Genomic DNA, 23,581 nt, shown 5'->3' with positions numbered 1-23,581 from the left:
TCACACATCAACTTCTACTACACACATATGTATATATTATGGTATGAAAGGACAGCTAGTATTATATAAGTTCCACCCTGCCACCAAAATTTCTGCTCTCACAAAGGAGAAGCATTAAAACACTGGCAATAGTTTCTTGTACTGTATAACCTGTTTCTTCACTAATGTATGCATGTTTTGTTTGCAACTTACTTGAATCACGTAAGCCACAGTCATTCGGTATGCAATGTATGGATGATTTGGTAAGGTTCGGATTCATTGTAGAAAGATTCTTTGTCCATCTACCATTTTTGTGGAATTCTGCAATATACAACATGTTTCTAGTAATAAGTCTACAATTTGTATTTATCACTGATCACCTAACACCAAAAAAATACACAAGAAAATGGCTGTAGGGATATCAGCCTTTGGTGTGTGAGGGAGTGCTCAAAAGTACAGCAGAGTTGAATAAAAGTGGTTATTCAAGTGTTTATTAGGGACATACATAGTATCCATATTACAACTGGTCTGTTATGTACTATAGGTGCACTATCACAGAAGATCTAAATCCATCTATTTAACAAGTAGTTTGTAACAAGCTTACAATCGTGCATAAAAAATAACAATTACTACACTGCAACTGCTACAATGCCTATGTATAAACTTTTGAAACAAGGGATCTTCTACATGGGAAAATGTATTTAGATACCATGCTTGCTTTCAATATGGTATACAAATCTACATAACCTTTAGATAGGGTCTGCAATCCAAAAAGTTTGATATCTTCAAATCAACTATCAAAATAATTATATGTTGCCATGTGTATAGTTTGCCAGTTTGGTATAATCAAGAATCAAGAAAACACAGGAGTGACTGTTTCCACTCCTTCAGCATGAAATGCATTAAAATTGAATGACTTATAACTCGTGTCTTTGTGAGGTTGCTCATCCTGACAATGAAGTACAGGTACATAGTTACATATAAATTGGTATGTTTTTGCATGGTAGTGGTGTTATTTGCATTACCAATTGATGAAACTTAAAAGACCAAGAGCACAGAAAAACTGCATGAATTTACCAGAGTGAACCTTAAATTATCAACTTTTGCTTAATCCGTTCAGAGTAAAGTGCATGGTGTTTAGTGCTTGTTTAGCTCTAGAGATTATCCTTACAACAAATTGGTATTTTTATGTAATTGCTCATAACTACGTATGCAAATGTGCTTTTTAACTCCAACTACAAGTTGGTACTTAAAGCCGTGGGGGATGTATGAATGAATTAAAATAAAAATTCAAACATCAGGAATGCACTAAAGTATGTAAAATGCTGAAAGTAGAGGGCAGTTGCAGTGTAAACATAGTTCCATTTGGTGAAGGAGCACAGAGCTAGGTTGCATAATGCACAACCATGTGTCTTGATTGATTAGCTGTGTCCTAACTGTAACAGGTGGCAATAAAATAAACTAATTAACCATGTATTCTATTTATAAATTTCACTGTACCTGTAATAAGCTTGTCAGGGAGATTTGTTAATATTGAAATAGTACTGAGCTGGAAACAAAATTGTATGTAATCTCCATCATTTTCAAGTTTTACTAGTAAGAAATTGACAACCCTTTGACATCGAACTCTTGGGTTGCTTCCATCAGTGATGTACTGTGCTACACTTTTGCTTATAGTGGTGTGATGGCAAAGTGTTGAAATTGTTAATTGAGGATTTGGAATAATACTTTGATACAACAGATCATAGTGGGTGATCAAAAATGAAAACTCTGTAAAAAATACACAACTTGACTACTGTAGAGTGTTAATAGAAGTATTTCTAACCAGGTTTCTTTGTCATTTGAGCAATCACATGCTGTCCATAAAGTTGGTCTAAATTGTTCAACACTGTATGATCAACGGTATGACTATCTTCATTTAACAATGCTTTGTTGGTGGTGACAGCTATTGTTGTTAATGATGAATTACAGTGGTAAAGATTATACACATTAATTGATTGCACATAATTACTACACAACAGATTGTTATGATTATTCAGGTCAATAATAATTTTTAGTTATCCACTGAAAGTGTTTGACTTATCCACTAAAAGTGGAAGATATGAAGTGGCAACTAAAAGCATGGAACAGAGAGTGGACAACAGTGTCATAAAAACCTTGTACACAATAAATGATCATGATTCACCAATATTACCTTTCTAACTAAAGCAACCTGAAATGCAATACAAGCTGGCATCAGGCTGAACATAATTACTTAAACCAACATTAACTCATGGAATTTTGCTCTAATTTCAGTAATTTGTATTGGTAGCTATATATCATACACTATGATAATAGTGTATAGTAGGGACCACAAAGGAGTGGCCCATGAAATAATATCACTCAAAAAACAGCCTCACTTTCCCTAATGACGATCAGGCAGTATTGGTTAGGTGAAACTAAGCCCCAAAAAACTTTCAGATCGGCCCAAAATGCTTTCAACAAGTTGCTATGGAATTTAAAAAATAATTTATTTACTACTGACTGAGTAAATAAGTAGACAAGCATAACTCAATAACGGCTAAGGCTACAGGCTTAGTTTTTCACTGTTTGACATCGCTTCGGCCTGACAGGTGCCTTTTGGCATACCACAGTACGTACAATGCATTCTTCATAGAGTTACCAGTGTCCTCCTTTGTGTCCCATTCATCTTTGCTGACAGCGAAAAGTGTAGATTTGGTGATAGCACATGATGGCTTCCCTTCGTAACAGAAATCATCCGTATTTGTCATAGTGGCTATTTTGATATCAGAGGTGCTTTTCAAACAGTTCTTGATTCATATTGCTGTGTATTGGGTTGAACATAGCCAACAACAAAGCGTAATGGATACTTCACTTTTCAGACGACAATCAAGACACACGGTAGTGTGTCGTGCGGCCCAAGAAGCCGGCACGTAGCACCCGTGAGTATATTGACAGGAAGAAAGAAAACGCAATTTTCGCACCTCCGTAGCTCTGTACTGCCTTGATGAAACAAGACGAATTTTGCTGTGGACACTCCCTCCACCTTTGGAACTCCACATTCCAAATTAGAGCGAAATCGCTTCAAGCGTTCCCGAGATATTCGACTTCAAAAATTGGCTTAGTTTCTTCGTTTTTTTTCTTCTTATTTTCTTCCTCTTTTCGCACACTTACAAAAACTGCTATAAAACGCGAACGCTATATCCGATTGCCTTGAAATTTGGCACACAGAAGGGGGTATAAAGGCGCATCTCTGTACCAACTTTGGCTAGGATACGATAAACAGGAAAGAGTTATGATCGATTATTCACGAAAAATAATACCAATATGTTGTCATGCCTACAGGGTAAACCGTGTATGGGAAGAAGCTGAAAATCGGTGGGTGAATAGGTTAACTATTGGAACCTCAAACCTTTTGTGGTTTGAAAGAAATCGAGCTAAAAACCAGGAAGATACAACGAATAAACCAACAGTGTGTAACAATTACGCAATTGAGATTAGCTAATAAAAAATGACCACTTGCCACGCCTACCAGATAAACCGCTAGGAGGGATGCTTTGAAAATCGCTGTATAGAAGGAGTAATCATCTTAGAAAGGTTCTTCAATGGTGTAGAAGAATCAGACTTAAAGCCACGGAGTTATAACACGAAATCCAACTTGGTGCAGCAAGTGCAAGATCGAGATACTCTAATAGAGCAGTCATCCTAATAAAGCAGTCACCCTGAAGAGAACTCAAGAGATCAGCTAGAAACAAGTAACCTGTATAGAGATCAGCTAGAAACAAGTCACCCTGTAGAGAGATCAGCTACAAACAATTCACCCTGTAGAGAGATCAGCTAGAAAAATTTACCTTATAGGGAGTTCATGCAACTATGGAAAGGGATAGTTCAGCTAGAAGAAATCACCTTGTAGAGTTCAGCTACAAAGAAACTACCATGTAGAGAGTTCAACTACAAACAAATCGCCCTGTAGAGAGATCAATAGAAGAAGTTACCTTGTAGAGAGTTCAGCTACAAAGAAACCATCATGTAGAGAGTTTAGTTGCAAACAAATCACCTGTAGAGAGTTCAGCTACAAACAAATCTCCCTGTAGAGAGATCAGCCAGAAGAAATTTCCTTGTAGAGAGTTCAGCTACAAACAAATCACCCTGTAGAGAGATCAGGCTAGAAGAAGTCACCTTGCAGAGAGTTCAGTTACAAAGAAACCATCATGTAGAAAGTTCAGCTACAAACTAGTGACCTTGTAGAGACATCAGCTAAAAGAAGTTACCTTATAGAGAGTTCAGCTACAGAGAAACTATCATGTAGAGAGTTCAACTGCAAACAAATCAGAGTTCAGCTACAAACAAATCTCCCTGTAGAGAGATCAGCTAGAAGAAGTTACCTTGTAGAGAGTTCAGCTACAAAGAAACCATCATGTAGAGAGTTCAGCTGCAAACAAATCACCTGTAGAGAGTTCAGCTACAAACAAATCTCCCTGTAGAGAGATCAGTTAGAAATAGTTTCCTTGTAGAGAGTTCAGCTACAAACAAATCACCCTGTAGAAAGATCAGCTAGAAGTATCACCTTGTAGAGAATTCAGTTACAAAGAAACCATCATGTAGAGAGTTCAGCTACAAACTAGTGACCTTGTAGAGACATCAGCTAAAATAAATTACCTTGCAGAGTTCAGCTACAAAGAAACCATCATGTAGAGAGTTCAGCTGCAAACAGATCACCTGTAGAGAGTTCAGCTACAAACAAATCTCCCTGTAGAGAGATCAGCTAGAAGAAGTTTCCTTGTATAGAGTTCAGCTACATACAAATCTCCCTGTAGAGAGATCAGCTAGAAGAAGTTACCTTGTGGAGAATTCAGCTTCAAAGAAACCATCATGTAGAGAGTTCAGCTGCAAACTAATCACCTGTAGAGAGTTCAGCTACAAACAAATCTCCCTGTAGAGAGATCAGCTAGAAGAAGTTTCCTTGTAGAGAGTTCTGCTACAAACAAATCACCCTCTAGAAAGATCAGCTAGAAGAAGTTACCTTGTGGAGAGTTCAGTTACAAAGAAACCATCATGTAGAGAGTTCAGCTGCAAACAAATCACCTGTAGAGAGTTCAGCTACAAACAAATCTCCCTGTAGAGAGATCAGCTAGAAGAAGTTTCCTTGTAGAGAGTTCAGCTACAAACAAATCACCCTGTAGAAAGATCAGCTAGAAGAAGTCACCTTGTAGAGAGTTCAGATACAAAGAAACCACCATATAGAGAGTTCAGCTACAAACTAGTGACCTTGTAGAGACATCAGTTACCTTGTAGAGAGTTCTGCTACAAAGAAACCATCATGTAGAGAGTTCAGCTGCAAACAAATCACCTGTAGAGAGTTCAGCTACAAACAAATCTCCCTGTAGAGAGATCAGCTAGAAGAAGTTACCTTGTGGAGAGTTCAGCTACAAAGAAACCATCATGTAGAGAGTTCAGCTGCAAACAAATCACCTGTAGAGAGTTCAGCTACAAACAAATCACCCTGTAGAGAGATCAGCTAGAAGAAATTACCTTGTAGAGAGTTCAGTTACAAAGAAACCACCATGTAGAGAGTTCAACTTCAAAGAAATCACCCTGTAGAAAATTCAGCCACAAACAAATTGCCCTGTAGAAAGATCAGTTAGAAGAAGTTACCTTGTAGAGAGTTCAGCTACAAAGAAGCCATTCTGTAAAGAGTTCAGCTGCAAACAAATCACCTGCACAGAATTCAGCTACAAACAAATCACCCTGTAGAGAGATCAGCTAGAAGAAGTTACCTTGTAGATAGTTCAACTACAAACAAATCACCCTGTAGAGAGATCAGCTAGAAGAAGTTACCTTGTAGATTGTTCAGCTACTAACAATTCACCCTGTAGAGAGGGCAGCAAGAAGAAGTCACCTTGTAGAGTGTTCAGTTACAAAGAAACCACCATGGAGAGTTCTGTAATAAATATATGTATTATATATATAATTTGTACATTTACTGATAAAATCAGAAATATTTAAAGTACATCTGCTTCATCTTTTCTTCTTCCTGTGGTAAAGAAAAAAAAGACAGGTTAAAAAAGTCCCAAAGCCGGCCATAGGTATGGCCGGCTTTGTGGTATACAAATACAAAAAGAAATGAAATCTAATCCAAAACAGCCAAGCTTTAAAAAAACAGTGCGGCCCTCAAAAAGGCTATGGTGAAAAAAGATGTGAAATCCAAGGTGGCGGCCAAGAAATGGCTGTGATGGTAGGTTAATGATAAAAATTTTAATAATGGCAATTTAGGTGAATTTTTGCCAATACCAAGCGACACAAAAATTCACCTGAATTGTCGTTATTAAAATTTTTACCATTAACCTACCATCACAGCCATTTCTTGGCCGCTACCTTGGATTTCACATCTTTTTTCACCATAGCCTTTTTGAGGGCCGCACTGTTTTTTTTACAGTTTGGCTGTTTTGGATTAGATTGATATAACTGGGATGCGCAGCACCATTTCTTTCTTTCGGTATGCACAGATTGCAGAGGTGCTTTATGAACAGTTCTTGATTCAAAATTCTGTGTAACAGGTTGAACATAGCTGACAATGAAGCGTAATGGATACTTCACTTTTCAGACGATAATTGGGGCATGTGGTGCCATTTCAGTGCGGTATGTGTGGGTTCACCAGTCATAATTCGTATTATTTACAAAAAAGTTAAGAAACAAGTACACAGAAAAATTTGGAAATTTCAACTAGAGTAGGGACCATAACACATCGATAAAAAGTACTGAAACAAGCTGGAGTAGTGCATGATATTAAATCACAGTAAAACAATAAGAAGTGTTATATCCCTACTGTGCTCAAGATACCTATGGAAATGCACAGTAGGGATATAACACTTATTTTATAATTTTACAATATCGTGCATTACTCCAGCTTGTTTCAGTAATTTTTATTGATGTGTTATGGTCCCTACTCTAGTTGAAATTAATTTTTCTGTGTACTTGTATATATACCTAAAACAAAACAGCCTTGGGCCTGTAAAAAAGGGCGCTCCAAGCAAAGTAGGATCAATCAAACAAGCTTATTCAACATGACTGGTAAGAACAAGGACTGATATCAAGTTGCAGCCAAGTAAATGCAGTATTACCCATTCTCTTTGCATCTAGCTATAGCTATATAATAAAACTAGAGCAAATACACATGCAACTGTTATTAAATTGCCATTTGGCTGCTTTTTAAAATCACACACTACCAAAAAAGTGACCAAATTACAATTTAATAACAGTTGCATGTGTATTTGCTCTAGTTTTATTATATAGCTATAGCTAGATGCAGTGTTAATACTTGGCCGCAACTTGATATCAGTCCTTGTTCTTACCAGTTGTTTAACAGATTGGTAATATTCCAATCTACGTACTTGGCTGCAACTTGATATCAGTCTTTGTTTTTACCAGTCATGTTGAATAAGCTTGTTTGATTGATGCTACTTTGCTTGGCAGCACCCTTTTTTACAGCCCCAAGGCTTTTTTAGTTTTAGGATATCACACATTTTTGTCACTGAGCAAGACAAAAAATTAATGCATAAAGCTAATAGTTTCATACAAGCCACCTTTGGTTATCACAACAGCTTCAACAGCTATTGTGTGCATTGCATCATAGCTTGGGACATGAAGTGGCAAAACCAAAGAATGTAGTTTGGTACAAGTAGGCAGGTACTTGTGGTGTCGCAACCTCAATAGGGTATGGCTTCTAGGCACCACCATTAAAACCATCAGTGAACAGACTGAATAAAGACCATTTCCCGGCAGGTGAGAATGTGCCCTAAACTTCTTATTATCCCTTGAAATGCACAAACAAAGCTGTATTGTGGGCTGTGTTACTTCTACTTCAGACCCATTATTAAATAACAACTGAATAACAAACACTTACGAGAATAGCAGGTGATAGCAAGTTCATTGAGTTCACCATAATGCATGTTCACCTAGTGTTGATGCTTATGGCCGAATTTACACCGAGTTCACCGACTGTAGATTAACCTACTGTAATTAGAAATGTCTTAAATTTAAGATAGGGTTCTAAAAGACCGTAAAATTAATCAGCAATTAGTGTAGATGACATTATTATCCTATGAGCGCACTTATGGAAATTAACTCACTACTTCCCAGAAAAATTAGCATAGCTATATCAACTTAACACACAGTATTTCAATTGGTAATTTTCCACAGCTACATAAAATGTATTTGTGGCTTGCAGAAGTGGTATTGGCACATCCGGCACCATTGGATAGTTCACATGCAAAACTATGCTGGTCTCAGCCTTGCATATACTTTTTGCATGAACACTTGGCACAAAACAGTTGCAATGTACTGTTTAGTAGTTACCTTGGATATCAGAGACTTGGTCCATAGTATCTTTACTTCTTAATCTAATGTTTTCTTTATCTATCAGAGTAACTGACTTGCAATTTTCTATAAAAAATAGATTTACAGACATCTTTAATTTCTATAGCAATTAAACTTAGCTACATTCACATACATAATTCATATGTATGCTGTTATATATGTACAAAAGCAAATTATCATTCCTATCCAATATTTCACAATAAAAATTGTGCCATTTTAGAAATTTATTTGTTTTTTAAAATTTATTAAGGCTTTATAGCACAAGTGCTGAAGGTCTGCAGGACATCAAGATGTTAATTATATTGAATATGTTTGAAAAGAAAAAAAACTATGATTGAGCCATGGCAGCCTTTATCCCGATTTATGCTTGAATACTTAAACAAGTCTGCCAGGCAATGCAATTGAAATCTTCAAAAGTAGCTATAACCCAGGAAAAACGATCCTGCAAGAACTTTACACAAAATCTTGCAAGAGAATCCGGTCATTTCTTGCAGGATTTTGCAGGAACCCTGCAAGAGCTTTCCAGGATCTTGCAGGACTCTTGCAAGTGGAGTCCAGTCATTTCTTGCAGGAACTTGCAGGACTCCTGTAGGATCTTGCAGGATCATTTTTGCTGGGAATAATTATTTACCAGGTGCACTCTGGGAACACACCTGTTTACTAAAATGATATCAGGGCATAGCTGAAAAACAGCCTTTTTGGCTGATGCTATTTTCCCTGATTAAATAAAAAATATATATATATATATATAATGTAGCTCTTATTGGGGATTGGAAATAGCATCACAACACCAGTACACTACCTCTACAATTGACACCACTACTTTGATATGAAGCACATTTTGCTTGTTACTGCATTTATGAGCATGAAAAGAACATTTTTCTTGCTGCAGACTATTTTGTAAAGTATGAGTGTTTTCTAAAGTTGAGCAACACTAGCTGCTTTGCTTGAAGTTATTGACTGACAATTCTCACAGAAGAAACTCATTTTATCCTGCCATTTCGGTTCTGCTTCTATATATATATACACACACGCCAAGTTAGCTTTTTTTTGTTCTTATATCCTCTGTATTTACATTCTGTTATCAATGATACATCATACATGTTGTGACTTACCTCATTGTTCAGATACTCTTGGTCATAAATTTAATGGCATCGTCTATAAGCCACACCCCTAGTTTAAATGCTAAAGCTCCAACTTTTGCTTAGTGTTGTTATATCCTTGAGTTTCTGCTCTGATAACTCGGCACAGTTTTTGTCAAAATTATGTCTTTCAAGCCTTAATCTATGGTGCTCAAGCAGTTAACTGATGCTAATAGGATGGTGGCACACTCCACTTACAGCAGGTTCTCAATCTTTGCAAAATCTGCAATATTTCATAAGAGCCAATAAAATTAGTATGCAATACAACTTAAACGTGTCATTTCCAATCCCTATTATGGGTCATACCTCTATATGCTGAAATCAGTTTGTGAAAATTGTGTGTGTGTGTGTGTGTGCGTGCGTGCGTGCGTGCGTGCGTGCGTGTGTGTGTGTGTGCATCCAGAAGGACTTCATTGTATGGAATAAGATTTCTTTGGTTTTACATTTCAAAGAAATATGTATAGTGGTTATTAATATAGAGAGATCTTGTGTAATCATAGTAATGTATTGACCACAAGTATGCAGGGACTTTCCTATAGATCTCCCCATTACTCATCACTGCCATATTTGGCTACAAGTGATAACAAAACACTACAATGCAAGCGATAACAGAACAATAAGAAACTTTAGTCATGGAGAAAATGCTGATGATCACCCATAATCAACTAGCATTGCTGTACACAATGGAAACGTATTGCCTTGAACATTATCATATATGTATATACATAAATCCTTTCACTTGTGATGAAGCCTCTGATCATAAGTTGGATGTGTTGCTTCACAGTACTACCAAGTTCACACTTTTGTAACAAATGGTCATGGCATATCTAACTTCCAAGGAGATTATAAGCAAAGAACAGTCTGAAGTCTGATAGCTTAGATGATACTTCAACTATGCATTATAAAAATGTGATTGTATCTTGCATTCTAAATGTATGATCGATTTAAACTTTGTGAGTGTATTAGCTATTACAAACTGAATTGCATCATCTATATGATAGGACAAAGTTTTCAGATACTGTACAGTGATAATAGCAATGCCAACCAGGCCTCTACTAGAGCCTCTACTAGAGTATAGTGCACAGGTCACAACATACATACAAGTATACAAATTAAATAATTGCTAGTTTTTGTTTGAACTGATCAATACCATTGGAGTCAATCACATTTTGGGATAGATCATTCCAGATTTTGATTGCCGAAGGGAAAAAGGAGTACATATAAGAATCAATCCGTGTCATTGGTTGCATAAATCTCATATTATGCATTACCTCTGGTACTATGTACAGTGGATATGGGTGTCAGAAACGAATTTGCTGGGATATCAACAAGGTGGTTAATTATTGTAAACATCATTATGGCTTTCAGTTCATCTCTGCATCGTGCAAGTGTAGGCCAACTAAGGTCTGTAAGCATTTGCGTGACACTAGCATAACAGGAGTAGTTGCTGGTCACAAATCTAGCTGCTTGTCGTTGTGCTTGTCATTAATGTACATGCATGTGGTTGACAACTGGTACCGGTGGCACTTGCATGGTGTGGTCAATGACATTCAGTCTAGTGAACAGAGCATTAATAGAATCAACCTTTGAAAATGGGACTGAAATCATTGCATGGGTAGCTACAGTGTATGTAGCTGGAACAAAAAAAGCTGGCCAGAGAAGTTGTTGAAAGAAGAATTTCATAGGATACTGAATCATAGGACAAAACTAGTCACTTGTGCTACTTAACACGCTACATATGTAATGAGTCTGTACATTATTTAGTACGTAGCTAAATCAGAGGATTTAGCCATGAACTATATAACAAAAGACAGTATGAATAAGAACATTGTAGTAATTGTACGTAGCTATAAAGAGAAGAAACCATGAGAGTAGCTATTGTCTTTACAGGCTACTGCATTGAAGCTATGTATGTACATGCATATAGAGTACATACCAGGCTAAGTGTATGAGCTAATAGCTAAATAATTCATCAGTTTCCAACCAGGCAACTTCTAGAATGTGTTATATGTGTGTTATTGTGTAACTACAGAACACCAGCATGACACACTTAGCTATACATGCATACATACACTGTAGCTACGTATATATGACACACATGAATGCCTTACAGGAAGGTACACTATAACTAGTTAGCTGTTATAGAGTTTAAAGATTTTAAGTAGCTAAGTCGAACCTGCTCAGTTTTAGCCACATATAAGAGGCACATTAAAGCAAGTTCAGTTGCTACCATGCACTGTTACGGAAGTAAATCTAGCTAAGTGAGAGTCCAACAAAGATAGATCTACGTAAATACTGTTTATCTATCCGCCAACAATGATTGCATACGTAGTGCTATAAATTAGGGAATAATCTGGCGCCAGTTACGGGCCGGATTGCCTATACGCCTCTTATTTATTTATTTATTTATTTATTGATTAGCAAACACCCAACAGGGTTTTTACGCTAATGTACAAGGTACGTACACATAAGTGCCTAGTTTAAGTTACAATAATATAAGTGCCTATAATTTAGGTTACAATAATGATTAGTACTAAGTTACAATAAGTGCTAAGTTACAATAGGTGCTAGGTTACAACTAGTGCTAAATTACAGTAAGTGAAGCGGCGTATAGCTAAAAGAATCGTCAAAAGAAAAAAAACAACTTCATAACTATCCCCTTAAGCTCACTGAGTTACCGGCGTACAGTTTATCAGTTTTAGCTGCTGAAACATGCAGTACCTGAAGTTACAGTTTCTGATACGGACTCTGACGTCGACCAGTTGTAGAGGAGTTTTCAGGAACACTCCGGACTGAAGAGGTTGGTTGCAATTAAATTTTATTGGCGATCTAGCCAGCTAGCTACGCATAATCATATTAGCTAGCTGCCAAAAGGACCGAATCCATAATATGTAGTCATGCACCTGATTTGACCGATTAATTGGTTGGGGTGGTCCTATATTTTACGGGCAGGAAGTTACTTGCACAAAGCCGGATTGCGGAATCTTTGCAAAACAGGAAGACACCAGAACCGTGACCTATCAAAGTTGTGGTGACGCATTTCAAAGTTGATGGATCACGTTTTTCGGTTGGCGCTTTACGGTTTTGTTGTACTGCGGTTTTACTGCGGTTCTAAGAGACCTTGCGCGACAACAAAACAAGTGAAAATCACGTGTACAAGATTTCGTCCAATCAAATCAATTCATCTTTGAAGTTCAAACTATAATTATTGCACGTGACGTTTTGTTGTCGCGCAAGGTCTCTTAGAACAGCAGTACTGAGGATTTCCAAATCTTTGCAACACGTCTGAAACGCAAAGCGCAAAAACGTGATCTATACGTCACTTCCTGCATTTTACCCATTCGATGGTTTAGATCGGACCAACAGTTATGATTCATTCAAGTTACTTGTTGATAGATTTTATACTCGTGTATCAGTGTTTCACTGGTCTCATGGCGTGTTATTAGAATTTTAAATTTCACGTGATAGGCGTGCACGTGAATGCATTGCGCTTTGGTGTTGCAAAGATTTGGAAATCCTCAGTACAGCGGTTCTAAGAGACCTTGCGCGACAACAAATTCAAAACGGAAGTCACGTGTGTGTTAATTGATATGACGTGTTCTGTGAAGCGCGGTAAATTTGAAACTTGTTTTGGCGGACTCTGGTAATAGCTAAGTGGAGTGAGAACGAGCCAATACACAGATATCTTGCAGCAATTGCTTCGACAGCTGTCGCAGTGTAACAGTGGCAATGTCACACTGGCACCATCAGCAGTGAACTCCTCAGCAGTCAATTTGACGGCTTCATTACCATTGACTACAGCTAGCAGTGGCCACAGTCAACGTTATGGTCTAACAAGCAGTTTGACAAATACTCCGAGTCCTCAAGAGCATACTGCTAGATCGTCCCGGCCCACAGACAAAAGTAATTCGGCACAAGTAAACTTATAGAGTATTGCTACAGAGTCAAGTTGATCAATCCTAACAAAAAGAGTGAATCCATTGTAAGGCAGTTAAACAATTTCACCTCGAAATTTGAAAGCATCCAAGAAATAAGAAGAAAGTTTAAGGAACAATTTGATGATCAGGTGCCTAGTTCCCCAGAATTTGCCCTTGGGTACTATGATGGCTCCCAACACTGCTAAATAAGAGACTATTACGGCCGGGACGAAATTATCCCGTAAAGATACTCGTAGCTGAGCAAATACGCGACAACTACGGGTTTCGTACTTAACGCCAAGACGAGGTTCGAGCTTACCCGTGGTGGAACCACCTTTCAAGACGTGGACCCGTCTTTATACTCGTCTCAATCTCGAGACGCGTCGTCATGATGGGCGTAATCTTTTTTTTTTTCCTAACCCGGGCTTGATGGACTGCCCTTTCCTACCACCCCCAGCACAGATTGCAAGTGCTGGACAACTGAACAAAATTAAGCAGACAAATGGGATTCCACAGTCACTAAGTCCATTGACTGTGGAGTCCTGGTGTAAACACCAATGGAAGACCGTGCCCCACAAATACACTGAATTGCCGAGCGCAACAACGAAAAGCTCAGGCAACAACGCAGCCAACCCAGAACCACAGAATAATCATCTCCCCACTTTGTGGCCAGAAGAGAAGCAAGTCGCTTATAAAAAACAGTAGCCTCATGGACTAAACCTGTTGTGCTACACTTGAAAGTTGTTAACACAACTTTATGGTAAAACAGTCTACTCCTCAGGGGCAGCAGAGAAAGGGTGCTGTAGCCCCTGTGAAAAATTATGAGGGGCTTAGCCCCCCCCCCCCCCCTATAATTATCTGTAGCTGTGATGGAGAGCCTACCTCAACAGCATCAATAAGTTAGATGCTCTAATAGAGCAGTCACAGTATTCTTAGAGGAGCAGTGTAGCAAGCTATATGTATGTAGTTATAAATAAGGAGATATAGTCTATATAGTTGGTGGAGTACAACTATTGCCAGCAGGTAGTGACCTAGGTCTTCAACTTACAGCTAGACCATGGCATCATCAATCTAGACCCCAGCCCCCCTCCTTAAATAATGTCTGCCCTTGCTATTTCTACATTAAAATCATACTGCTAATCCATGAACTATCATTAGATTGACAGCTATCATGGATGATTCAGTTTTGGTGACTGCTTTCCAAAGTAATGTGAGTGAAATGATGAGTGTGCAACATAGAACACAGGGAAGTGCAACACTTGGTGTGCTGGTCCTAGCATGAGATCAACTACATGGCAGGGATCTGGGATTCCATCCTAGAACAGTTTTGTGCTTTAACACTTTGATTGAAAGTGCTAATGACAAAATGGAAATTGTAATGCTAAAAATTAACATTGTACAACTTTTAAAAGTATGTACCACATTGTTTCAAATGAAACTATAGCTAGATGCACTCCTATAATTATAACTAAGTGCGTTTGGATAAGAAATGTAACTATATGTATACATGTCAACAATTAGTGAAAACTAGCAGTGATTCTATCATCATGTACATTGCAGGATGTCTGGGATGCCATCCCTGAAAGACTACTTTACTTGTACATAAAACACCCAACCACACTGCATGAGGATGTCAAAGTGCACAATATGCACCTCAAACATTGCAGATTATACATAGTTGTGTTCTTCAGTGTGATTTAAAGTTATAGCCTTTGCCCTAAACATTGAAGAAGTTGCTAGCTAGCTAAGTTATGCGGGATTATTGACTACCGCGATACAAGGTTTTTGATCTGTATCTATAATCTATATTATTTATACAATAATATTACAATGACTGTGCAACTTTTATTAACTAAGCAACTTGTTTACAGCTGTTCAATTGACACAACCAATAGTAGATGGCATATACATGGTTGTTCTAATAGAGTGAATGTTCTATTAGAGTAGTAGCTTGCAATGGCCTTTTAACTTTAAAAGTCAAGGATTTGACCACTTCTTAGAAACCTCAGATGTTCTTCTGGATCTTCCCCAATTTAAAGCTCCTAGGAAGACAGTTTGTAACAGTAGGAAGGAGGCAACCCACCAAAATCATTCAAGATTATTGCATTGAAAATTTCATCTCTGATGGTTAGAAAGGTCGCAGCTCTTTCAAACTTGGTGTGTAGAACACTTATACATCCAACTTCATTACCATCTTATGTGATAGGATTGCTTCTCTTCTCTTGGCTAGTAGAGCACCTTGAACGAAAAATTTTCTCTACCCATCAGCAGAAAATTAGCCTTTGTGGATAACACGGGCAAATTTTTACTCACTTCTATGCATGGTTTGGTAGGCCAACAACACATCAAATCACACTCAGAATCTGGGAGCTCTGGACGTTGTCTTTGGAGCGCACGAAGTAAAAATAAATCACGTGAGATATTAAAATCCGCTTGTCTCTCCTACAAGGGAACACAGTTCCAAACCAAGGGTGGTATTAGTGATGGGGCACTAAGGGTAACATACTATGATAGTCGGGGATTTGTTTCTTGCTACTTCATTTTTCAGGTTGCGGACCCTATCTAAACCGTCGAATGGGTAAAAGGCAGGAAGTGACGTACTGTATCACGTTTTTCCACTTCGCGTTTCAGCCGTGTTGAATCCTCGTACTGAGGATTTCCAAATCTTTGCAACACCAAAGCGAAATGCATTCACGTGCACGCCTCTCACGTGAAATTTTAAAATTCTTATAACACACCATGAGACCAGTGAAACACTGACACGCGAGTATAGCTAATCAGCAACCGTTGGTCCGGTCTAAACCGTCGAATGGGTAAAAGGCAGGAAGTTACGTACTGGATTACGTTTTTCCACTTTGCGTTTCAGACATGTGAAATCCTAAGTAGGCCACTCCAAGAAAATTACTTGTTTCTCATTTCATTGACCTCAATAATACATGCGGGCGGGCGGTTCGTTATCCATTATTTATAGATATTCCACTTAATTTTTGAAATTCATAACTAACTTACAGGTAAGAATACAGTAGAAATATTTAAACTAAGAACCTGAACAGTGAAAAGCTAGCTAAATGGGCTTTCCGAATGCTAAATTAGTTACTGCTATGCAATCACAGGATAAACAATTAATTATAAATGCTCAATTGACAGCAATAATGAATGACTATGCGGGAAGAAAATATGCATGCGGGCGGGAAATGGGAAACAATGAATTATGTTGGAGTGGCCTAAGTACAATGGAAAAAGTCACGCAACGGTAGTACGGATTCACACCGAACATCAATGACATGCAATCCATGTCGTGCTGGCTCTTCTATAGTTAGTCTCGCATGGCAGACGGCCGCTTTTTTTTCTCTTTGTCATTGGGTAGGGAGAAAAACTGAAACATCAGGAAATAAGGCCACTCCAAACAAATTCTCTGTTTCCCGTCCTGGACTCAAGCATATTTGCATGCGGGCGGGCGGTCCATTTCCATTACTTCATTATAAGCAGCACATGTTGCTGTCAGACCTTCAGTGCTGGTCACTGTAAAGTGCTAATAATAATAATAATAAGATTGGCAGCTTTTCAAGCCAGTATTTACCTGGGACACCAACAAAAAGCTGTATAAAAGCATGCTTAAGCTTGTTTCTTCCTTTTTAATTTAAATTGCAAAATTAACACAAACGTGAAGTTTGTGCTGACTTGATAGCACTGCTGACACGTGAGCTTTACTGAGCCTGTCAGTATGTAAGAATAACTGGGAAATAATAGAAGAATACGGAATAATGGAATCTTTAGAGCTGACAGTAACCAGATGCGGGCGGTGGACAGGAAACAAAAAATTTATTTGGAGTGGCCTAATCTTAACCAGACCGATTTTTTCTCCCCGGCTAGCTACCTGATGACAGAGGAAAAAAGTGGTCTGGCTGTTCTATACCATATGCGTATTTTGTACCGTACGCGTGTGGTATGTACCATACGCGTATGGTACATACCATACGCGTACGGTACGATTTTCCGTACCATACGCGTATGGTATAGACATACGCGTATGGTACGTACCATATGCGTATAGCAGCGTATTATGCCTTTTCTCAGTATCTTCTAGCCTTGCCATCACCTAGCTACAATGGGCTGTCTTTACAAGCATTTCTAGCTGAGCAAACTTAGAACACAACACAATAATCTGCTTACTACTGAGCTGTAACTATATTATTCATCAGCACACTGCATGCATTTTATCCTTGCCATGCATGCCCATGCATTTCCCACTATAGTCCTATACTAATGTACCTAAATCTATGTACATGATCTCACTTTGTCTGCAGAACTTTACATAAATGGTACTGTGCATGTATGCTACTTTATACAGTAGCTATCAGAAGCATGCAGATGGTCTTATATGTATACTCAATTATAAGTGTGGATAACTGACAATTTACAACAGAATTGGGTAAATAAGCAAGGAGAGCAATTACAACATGCATGGTAGCTAGTAAGTTCTAACTGAATTATACATATATGCATATACTGCTTGTGCAAAGCTAATAACTGGAAAAATGAACTTCGTAAGTGTCATCAGTTGTGCAGCATGGCTCCTCACTGTATTTGCATTTTTATATATGTACACTCTTCTTCTTTTGAAGATCCAATGTCTTGTTTACGTACTTTTCTTGTTTATACATACTGTAAATAGTATATTCATCACACTGGACCTACAAGCACAAATTAATGTGGATGTTGTTAACTTTAAAGAGTACATTCAGATAAGAGTGGCTAAACACACTGTCTTCCCATCCACAAGCATGACAGTAAGTAGCGAGTAGCTATACAATGCACTTAACAATAATAAAACAATGCTACTTAATATACATTCATTACTGAACTATACATTAGAACTCATAAACTCACCATAAAATCTCTGCCATGTTATGTTTTCCTACTTCATCTCAGCAGGCAATGTACATGCTTCATTCAATAGCAAAGATTCAGCGAACTAGTTTAAAAAATTTATTGCACAATTAATTACTATGCACATCAGTGTTAGAGTATAGCATGTCTAATATTGCTATATTAAGCTATACAGCCATGCAGATTTACATTACTTTGCAAACTAAAAACATTACTTTCTCTACAGTTATATCTCTTTGCTACCAGTCCTCCCTCAATGTTATTGTATCAGCATTCTCCAGGTCTTCCTCTGTTTGAGCAATCATTATACCTTGTACTTCTCGAGCTCATCTGATTAAAATTGTCTGTTCAACACACCTTTAGTGCCACCAGGCATATAAATATCCATTTTTAAGTGGAATTATAAGCTAGTGTACTAAAAAATTAAAGGTAAACAATAGATTATATGTAGCAACAATAGAATAAAATATTTAATGAAATAATATATATATATATGCCTGAAAAAATTGGCTCCATTTTCCAATGGATGAAAATTATTTAATATGGTTGCTATGTTGTAACCAATTAGAATGCAATATATGGATAATTATATCAAAATCTTATGTTTATATTTATAGCTATACAATGCTACCTCTACTGGCTTAGCATTTATATCACTATGCATTCCAGTTATATTCATTGAAAAATCGTGAATATCAATATGCTGGCACAAATCTACGGCCTAAAAGAAATGAATGTTTTTTGTCCTAAGTAATGCTTTAGAAGATCAAACTTCAAATTTCAGTTTCTGAGTAAGACAAGGAGCATACTGCTCTTGTTTTATGTTGAAGGGATAATTGGGCGCCTTTAAACCCAAACACATTTTTACAAAGTTCATATATACAAGTATAGAGAAACCCCTATAGTAGAGTTGGTAATATCGCTCTATATAGCTTTTAATTATTGTACTAATCTTTGACTATCTTCAGGAGTATAAACACATAAATATTATGTGTGGGTATTGTTCTAATTGTAGGGAAGTGTAGGCAGACCATTTATAGGCAAAACAGACTACTGTATATAATATTATTAATCAATAACTGAAAGAACACAATAACAACTAACTGTTACAACTACAGTACACAATATTAATGTTACAGGTATGCATAAATTACATTATATTACATCATGTCACATCATTACATTACATCATTAACTCTATTATAGATATGAAGGAGGAGTAGCATTTGTAATAATGGCCTATAGTTTTTGAATTTTCATTGTATCAACAATGGATCATGAATCCAATAAGAAGCAATATATGTGTAGCAATTGCAGCCACAATGTACTGTGTGGAAGAAGAAACAAAAATTAAAATTTACCATTTACCACACGTTGTCAGTGTGTGCAGTTGCTATGCAACAGCTAGATAATTTGTGACTGGATTTGCAAAAAGGTACCTTTTTCACAGACAAAATTTGACCCATGCATGCATATTTGAAATTTGGGGTTTCATAAGTTTTTGAACATATATACCTTATAATTGCGCATGCCTGCATGCAATTATCCATGGGTGTACAGTAGCTACTAGTATCTATCTGCATTTTGATACTAAGAGCAAGTTTATCAGTGTAAGGAGTCAATTGTTACATCATTTTGTTTGCTGGTATGTAAAATGTGTGGAAAAGGTACCTTTTCACAAATCTGGTCATTTTAACTCAACTATATTCTAAAGAACGCATACAGTATACCAGCTTGTGTACTTTCAAATCAATTACACTGTGGATAAATGAAGTCATTTATTATAAAAATGCAAGATGGAAATCCATGACAAATAAGGCAGTAGACAGCAGGACGAGGCAATAAATCAATATGTACAAAAGTCAGAAGACATCAAGAAAATAATCCACAGGTGCTTACATAAACCATCATAATTATATGGGTGATGGCTCTATTGCATGTATTTTGTGGAACTGTCAGATACTTTGATGAAATGTCAGATACTTTGATGAAATGAAATGAACAGAAAGACTAGCCCCTCCCCCCTCCCTCTTCCCCGAACAGAAATGAAAACAGAGTGCCATCAGGCGTAGTAAATAGGTACGGCAGTGCAAAAACCTTCTGCTTGATATTATACGCATACCATGCAGGTTAGCTATACTCAGATGGTACGATTTTCCGTACCATACGCGTATGGTTGTACCGTACGCGTATACGCATATGGTATGTACCATACGCGTATGGTACAAAATACGCATATGGTATAGAACATGGCCACGAGAGCTATAATAGCTAGCTAGCTCATGCACTTAAAACTATAGCCTTGTTTGATTCAGATCATGCATGCACTCGAAGGATATCAACTCATTAGCTAGTCGACAGGCTGTTAATGTCATTACAATGTACATTTCTGCACATTTGTCAAAAAGTGCTGTTTGTTGTATTAGAGTATTTAAATACTTGCACAAAAACCTATAAATTTAACAAGTTTTTTCAAGCTACCACAATATTACACGTGTAGCATATAAGAGGGAGGGAGGGGAGGGGTAGGTAGGGCACCCACGCACAAGAACACGTAAAAGTAAAATAGCTGGCGATAAGCTTCACAACAAAGGCAAGGCTATATTGCCACTACTATGAATTACTTTGTGGGTCATAAATTTGAATGACAAATGGAATCACGAATTGTCCCGCCCACACACGATGTATGCATCCAGCAATGGCATAAAGATGCTATAGTGACGGTCTGGGATGTATTTTTCTTTATGAAATGCCTAGTCCTACGTTTGTTTGTTTGTTTGTCTGTAATTTTGTTTGCTTTACTGTGCCCATTTATTATGCTTATTCTAATTATTTAGTACAATGTTGTAATTCTAACAGTGTTGCCAGATGATTTGTTCCAAATGTTCATGTGAAAAAATAAATTTGTTCATAAAAAATTCATAAATCCATAGTCACTTTCCAAAAACTAGCCCACACATTATAAATAGGTGGATCTCTGGATTAGTAGGGCACTGAACAGCAAAAAAAAAAAAAAGTTGCCACCTAAAATTGCCAAAATTTCATTAAAAGTTCATAGATTATTTCAAGTTCATGAAAAAGTTCATAGATTATTTCAGGTTCACAGACAAGCCAAAAGTTCATAAAAAGTTCATAGATTATTTCAGGTTCACGAACAAAACAAAAAGTTCATAAATCTATGAACTTTATTCACAACATGGCAACACTGAATTCTAACTGATAAAGTGCAAGAGGTGAGGATGGTGGCCTCTCAATGCCCCTTCAAAAATGGTGACCCATGCAAATATATATGGTGAGTGTGTAAATTACAAGCATGTATGTCAGAGTTCATGTAGCTAATTCACATACGACATGACTACCTTCAGAGTGTAAAACATTGCTAGTTTAACTCGTACTTCACACGGAAATGATTTTTGTTATTAAAGAAGTTGTCAGGGATGCAGACATAGGGGTGTAGAAACAAAATTGCTCTGTACAAAATAGCCCTCTATACACGTACTTGAAATCAGGTGTTAATAGAAATGAATTGTGTGCTGATTTAAATGTAGTAACTCTCTGTGTGTGTGCGTGCGCGCGTGTGTGTGTGAGTGAGTGAGTGAGTGAGTGAGTGAGTGAGTGAGTGAGTGAGAGAGTGAGTGAGTGAGAGAGTGAGTGAGTGAGTGAGTGAGTGAGTGAGTGAGTGAGTGAGTGAGTGAGTGAGTGAGTGAGTGAGTGAGTGAGTGAGTGAGTGAGTGAGTGAGTGAGTGAGTGAGTGAGTGAGTGAGACGAGTGCTTGCTTGCTAACTCCTTCTTCATACTGTTGTTTGTACGTGTGACCAGTGCCTGCATTCATACATTCATCTGTTATTAATGTCTGCCATAAAATAATGTCATTTATTCCCCAATAGGTTCCTGAAGACTACTGACTTGTAGCTAAACTGACAGCCATTAGATTGATTATAACAATTTTTTATTAATAATTTTAATTATGTGATCACGTGATCCCAATATAATAATAATACACGTATAGTCCTGTCTAAATGGGTTTGCTGCAAAGGAGAGATGCTATACTGCTGGAATCAAGTTTTCTGTATTGTGCGGCCAGGACCGAGCGCCGCCATAAATATTAAAAGCTAGACGGTGTGGAGAGAGTAATAACTGAAAACCAGGTCTATCCTTCGTTAACAGAGATGAGATTACGTGCAAACGAAGATGATAAGGAGCTAAGTCTCTTGGATACAGACCCACTTAAGTTCGTGTTGTGCATAGTGTATTGTGTTTAAAACCTATGCATTTCCTAAAGATTTTTAAAATTCAGTTGCCAACCTTAGACCACCTTCAATCCGACCATTTAAGGTACTACATGTAATTTTATGGTGCAGGTATTACTTTCAATGCAGAGCCGAATTAATGTTTAACCTGTAGCTGTAGAATCCCATCCAGCACTGTATATTGTTTTCACTCTCAAATATCAGGCCTACGACCCCTGATTTCTTATAATGGTCATGATAGTGTGGTTACTTATCACATCCTGTATTAACTGAATGTCGATTGGATGTCAAATAGATCCATCTGTAACAATAAAGTAAATAAATATGTAGCTACAACTAGATAGTTATACCTTGCATGGTTCCCAAACAGCATTTTTTATTATCTGATGACAGCCTATAAATTATGGTAATCCCTGTGGCAGCTGTGGAGATGTGTTCTCCTAAAATATAGGATGTGACACAACCATAATTTCAGTGAACAAAAATAGACCACTGCAGAGAAATGCAGTAGGAATTAGCTTATACTGGCACAGCTTTGTTCAAATACTTCTATTGGTACTGACTGCTGCTGCTGCTAGAAACTATGGCAATAGTGGAATTGATTGTTGAGTTAACAGCAGTATATATGTAATGTATGTACGAATAGGTAGAGTGTGTAACACAGTACAGTGAGACCTTGGACACTTAAAGAAACTGATTTCAACAAAATTTACTGCGGTTGTGCTATTTTAGAGGTACAACTGCATTGGTAGAGGTCTACAGTGGAACCCTGCTAAGATGGACACCATTGGGAATTTGTTTTTGGCCTTTGTAAAGAGGTGTCTTCAGTTAAGGGGTGTGATTTTGGACCTGAAAAAACGTCCTATATAAAGGGGAATTCCAAGGTGTCATTTAAGAGGAATTCCACTGTAGAGGGACTCCAGAAACTGCTGTTTGCAGAGTTGAATATATGAACCCTTATACAAAGAGTCCTACAAGAGAGGTTCCACTGTAGCTGCTTATAAAACTTCTGCTTCATGGACACCTC

The 23,581-nt window shown here is 37.5% G+C and overlaps 1 protein-coding gene and 1 long non-coding RNA gene across 3 annotated transcripts in view; both read right to left on the bottom strand.

The window, feature by feature from the left end:
- LOC136237223 (uncharacterized) overlaps positions 1–12,408 on the bottom strand; it is a 48,219-nt gene extending 35,811 nt beyond the window's left edge. Inside the window, exons 1-5 of one of the 2 annotated variants that reach the window (XM_066027549.1) lie at positions 12,219–12,408; positions 8,335–8,421; positions 1,805–1,924; positions 1,480–1,749; positions 193–300 (exon numbers count right to left, since the gene is read on the bottom strand). In XM_066027549.1, coding sequence (XP_065883621.1) covers positions 193–300; positions 1,480–1,749; positions 1,805–1,924; positions 8,335–8,359 — 523 coding nt within the window. In that variant the 5' untranslated portion in view covers positions 8,360–8,421; positions 12,219–12,408. Of the gene's footprint in view, positions 1–192; positions 301–1,479; positions 1,750–1,804; positions 1,925–8,334; positions 8,842–12,218 lie in introns of those variants that run through there. The other variant, XM_066027548.1, reaches the window with a different exon arrangement.
- A 5,400-nt stretch (positions 12,409–17,808) lies between these two features.
- Positions 17,809–18,763, bottom strand: LOC136237224 (uncharacterized). Its single transcript, XR_010692347.1, has 3 exons — positions 18,520–18,763; positions 18,305–18,389; positions 17,809–18,108 (listed from the first exon to the last, which is right to left on the bottom strand). It is a non-coding gene; the product is annotated as an uncharacterized lncRNA (long non-coding RNA).
- Between the last annotated feature and the right edge of the window lie 4,818 nt (positions 18,764–23,581).

The sequence above is a fragment of the Dysidea avara genome, chromosome 10 (genome assembly GCF_963678975.1).
Source record: "Dysidea avara chromosome 10, odDysAvar1.4, whole genome shotgun sequence".
Taxonomy (NCBI): Eukaryota; Metazoa; Porifera; class Demospongiae; order Dictyoceratida; family Dysideidae; genus Dysidea; species Dysidea avara.
The sequence above is the reverse complement of the archived record's forward strand: the minus strand, read 5'-3'. Positions and strand labels throughout refer to the sequence as shown.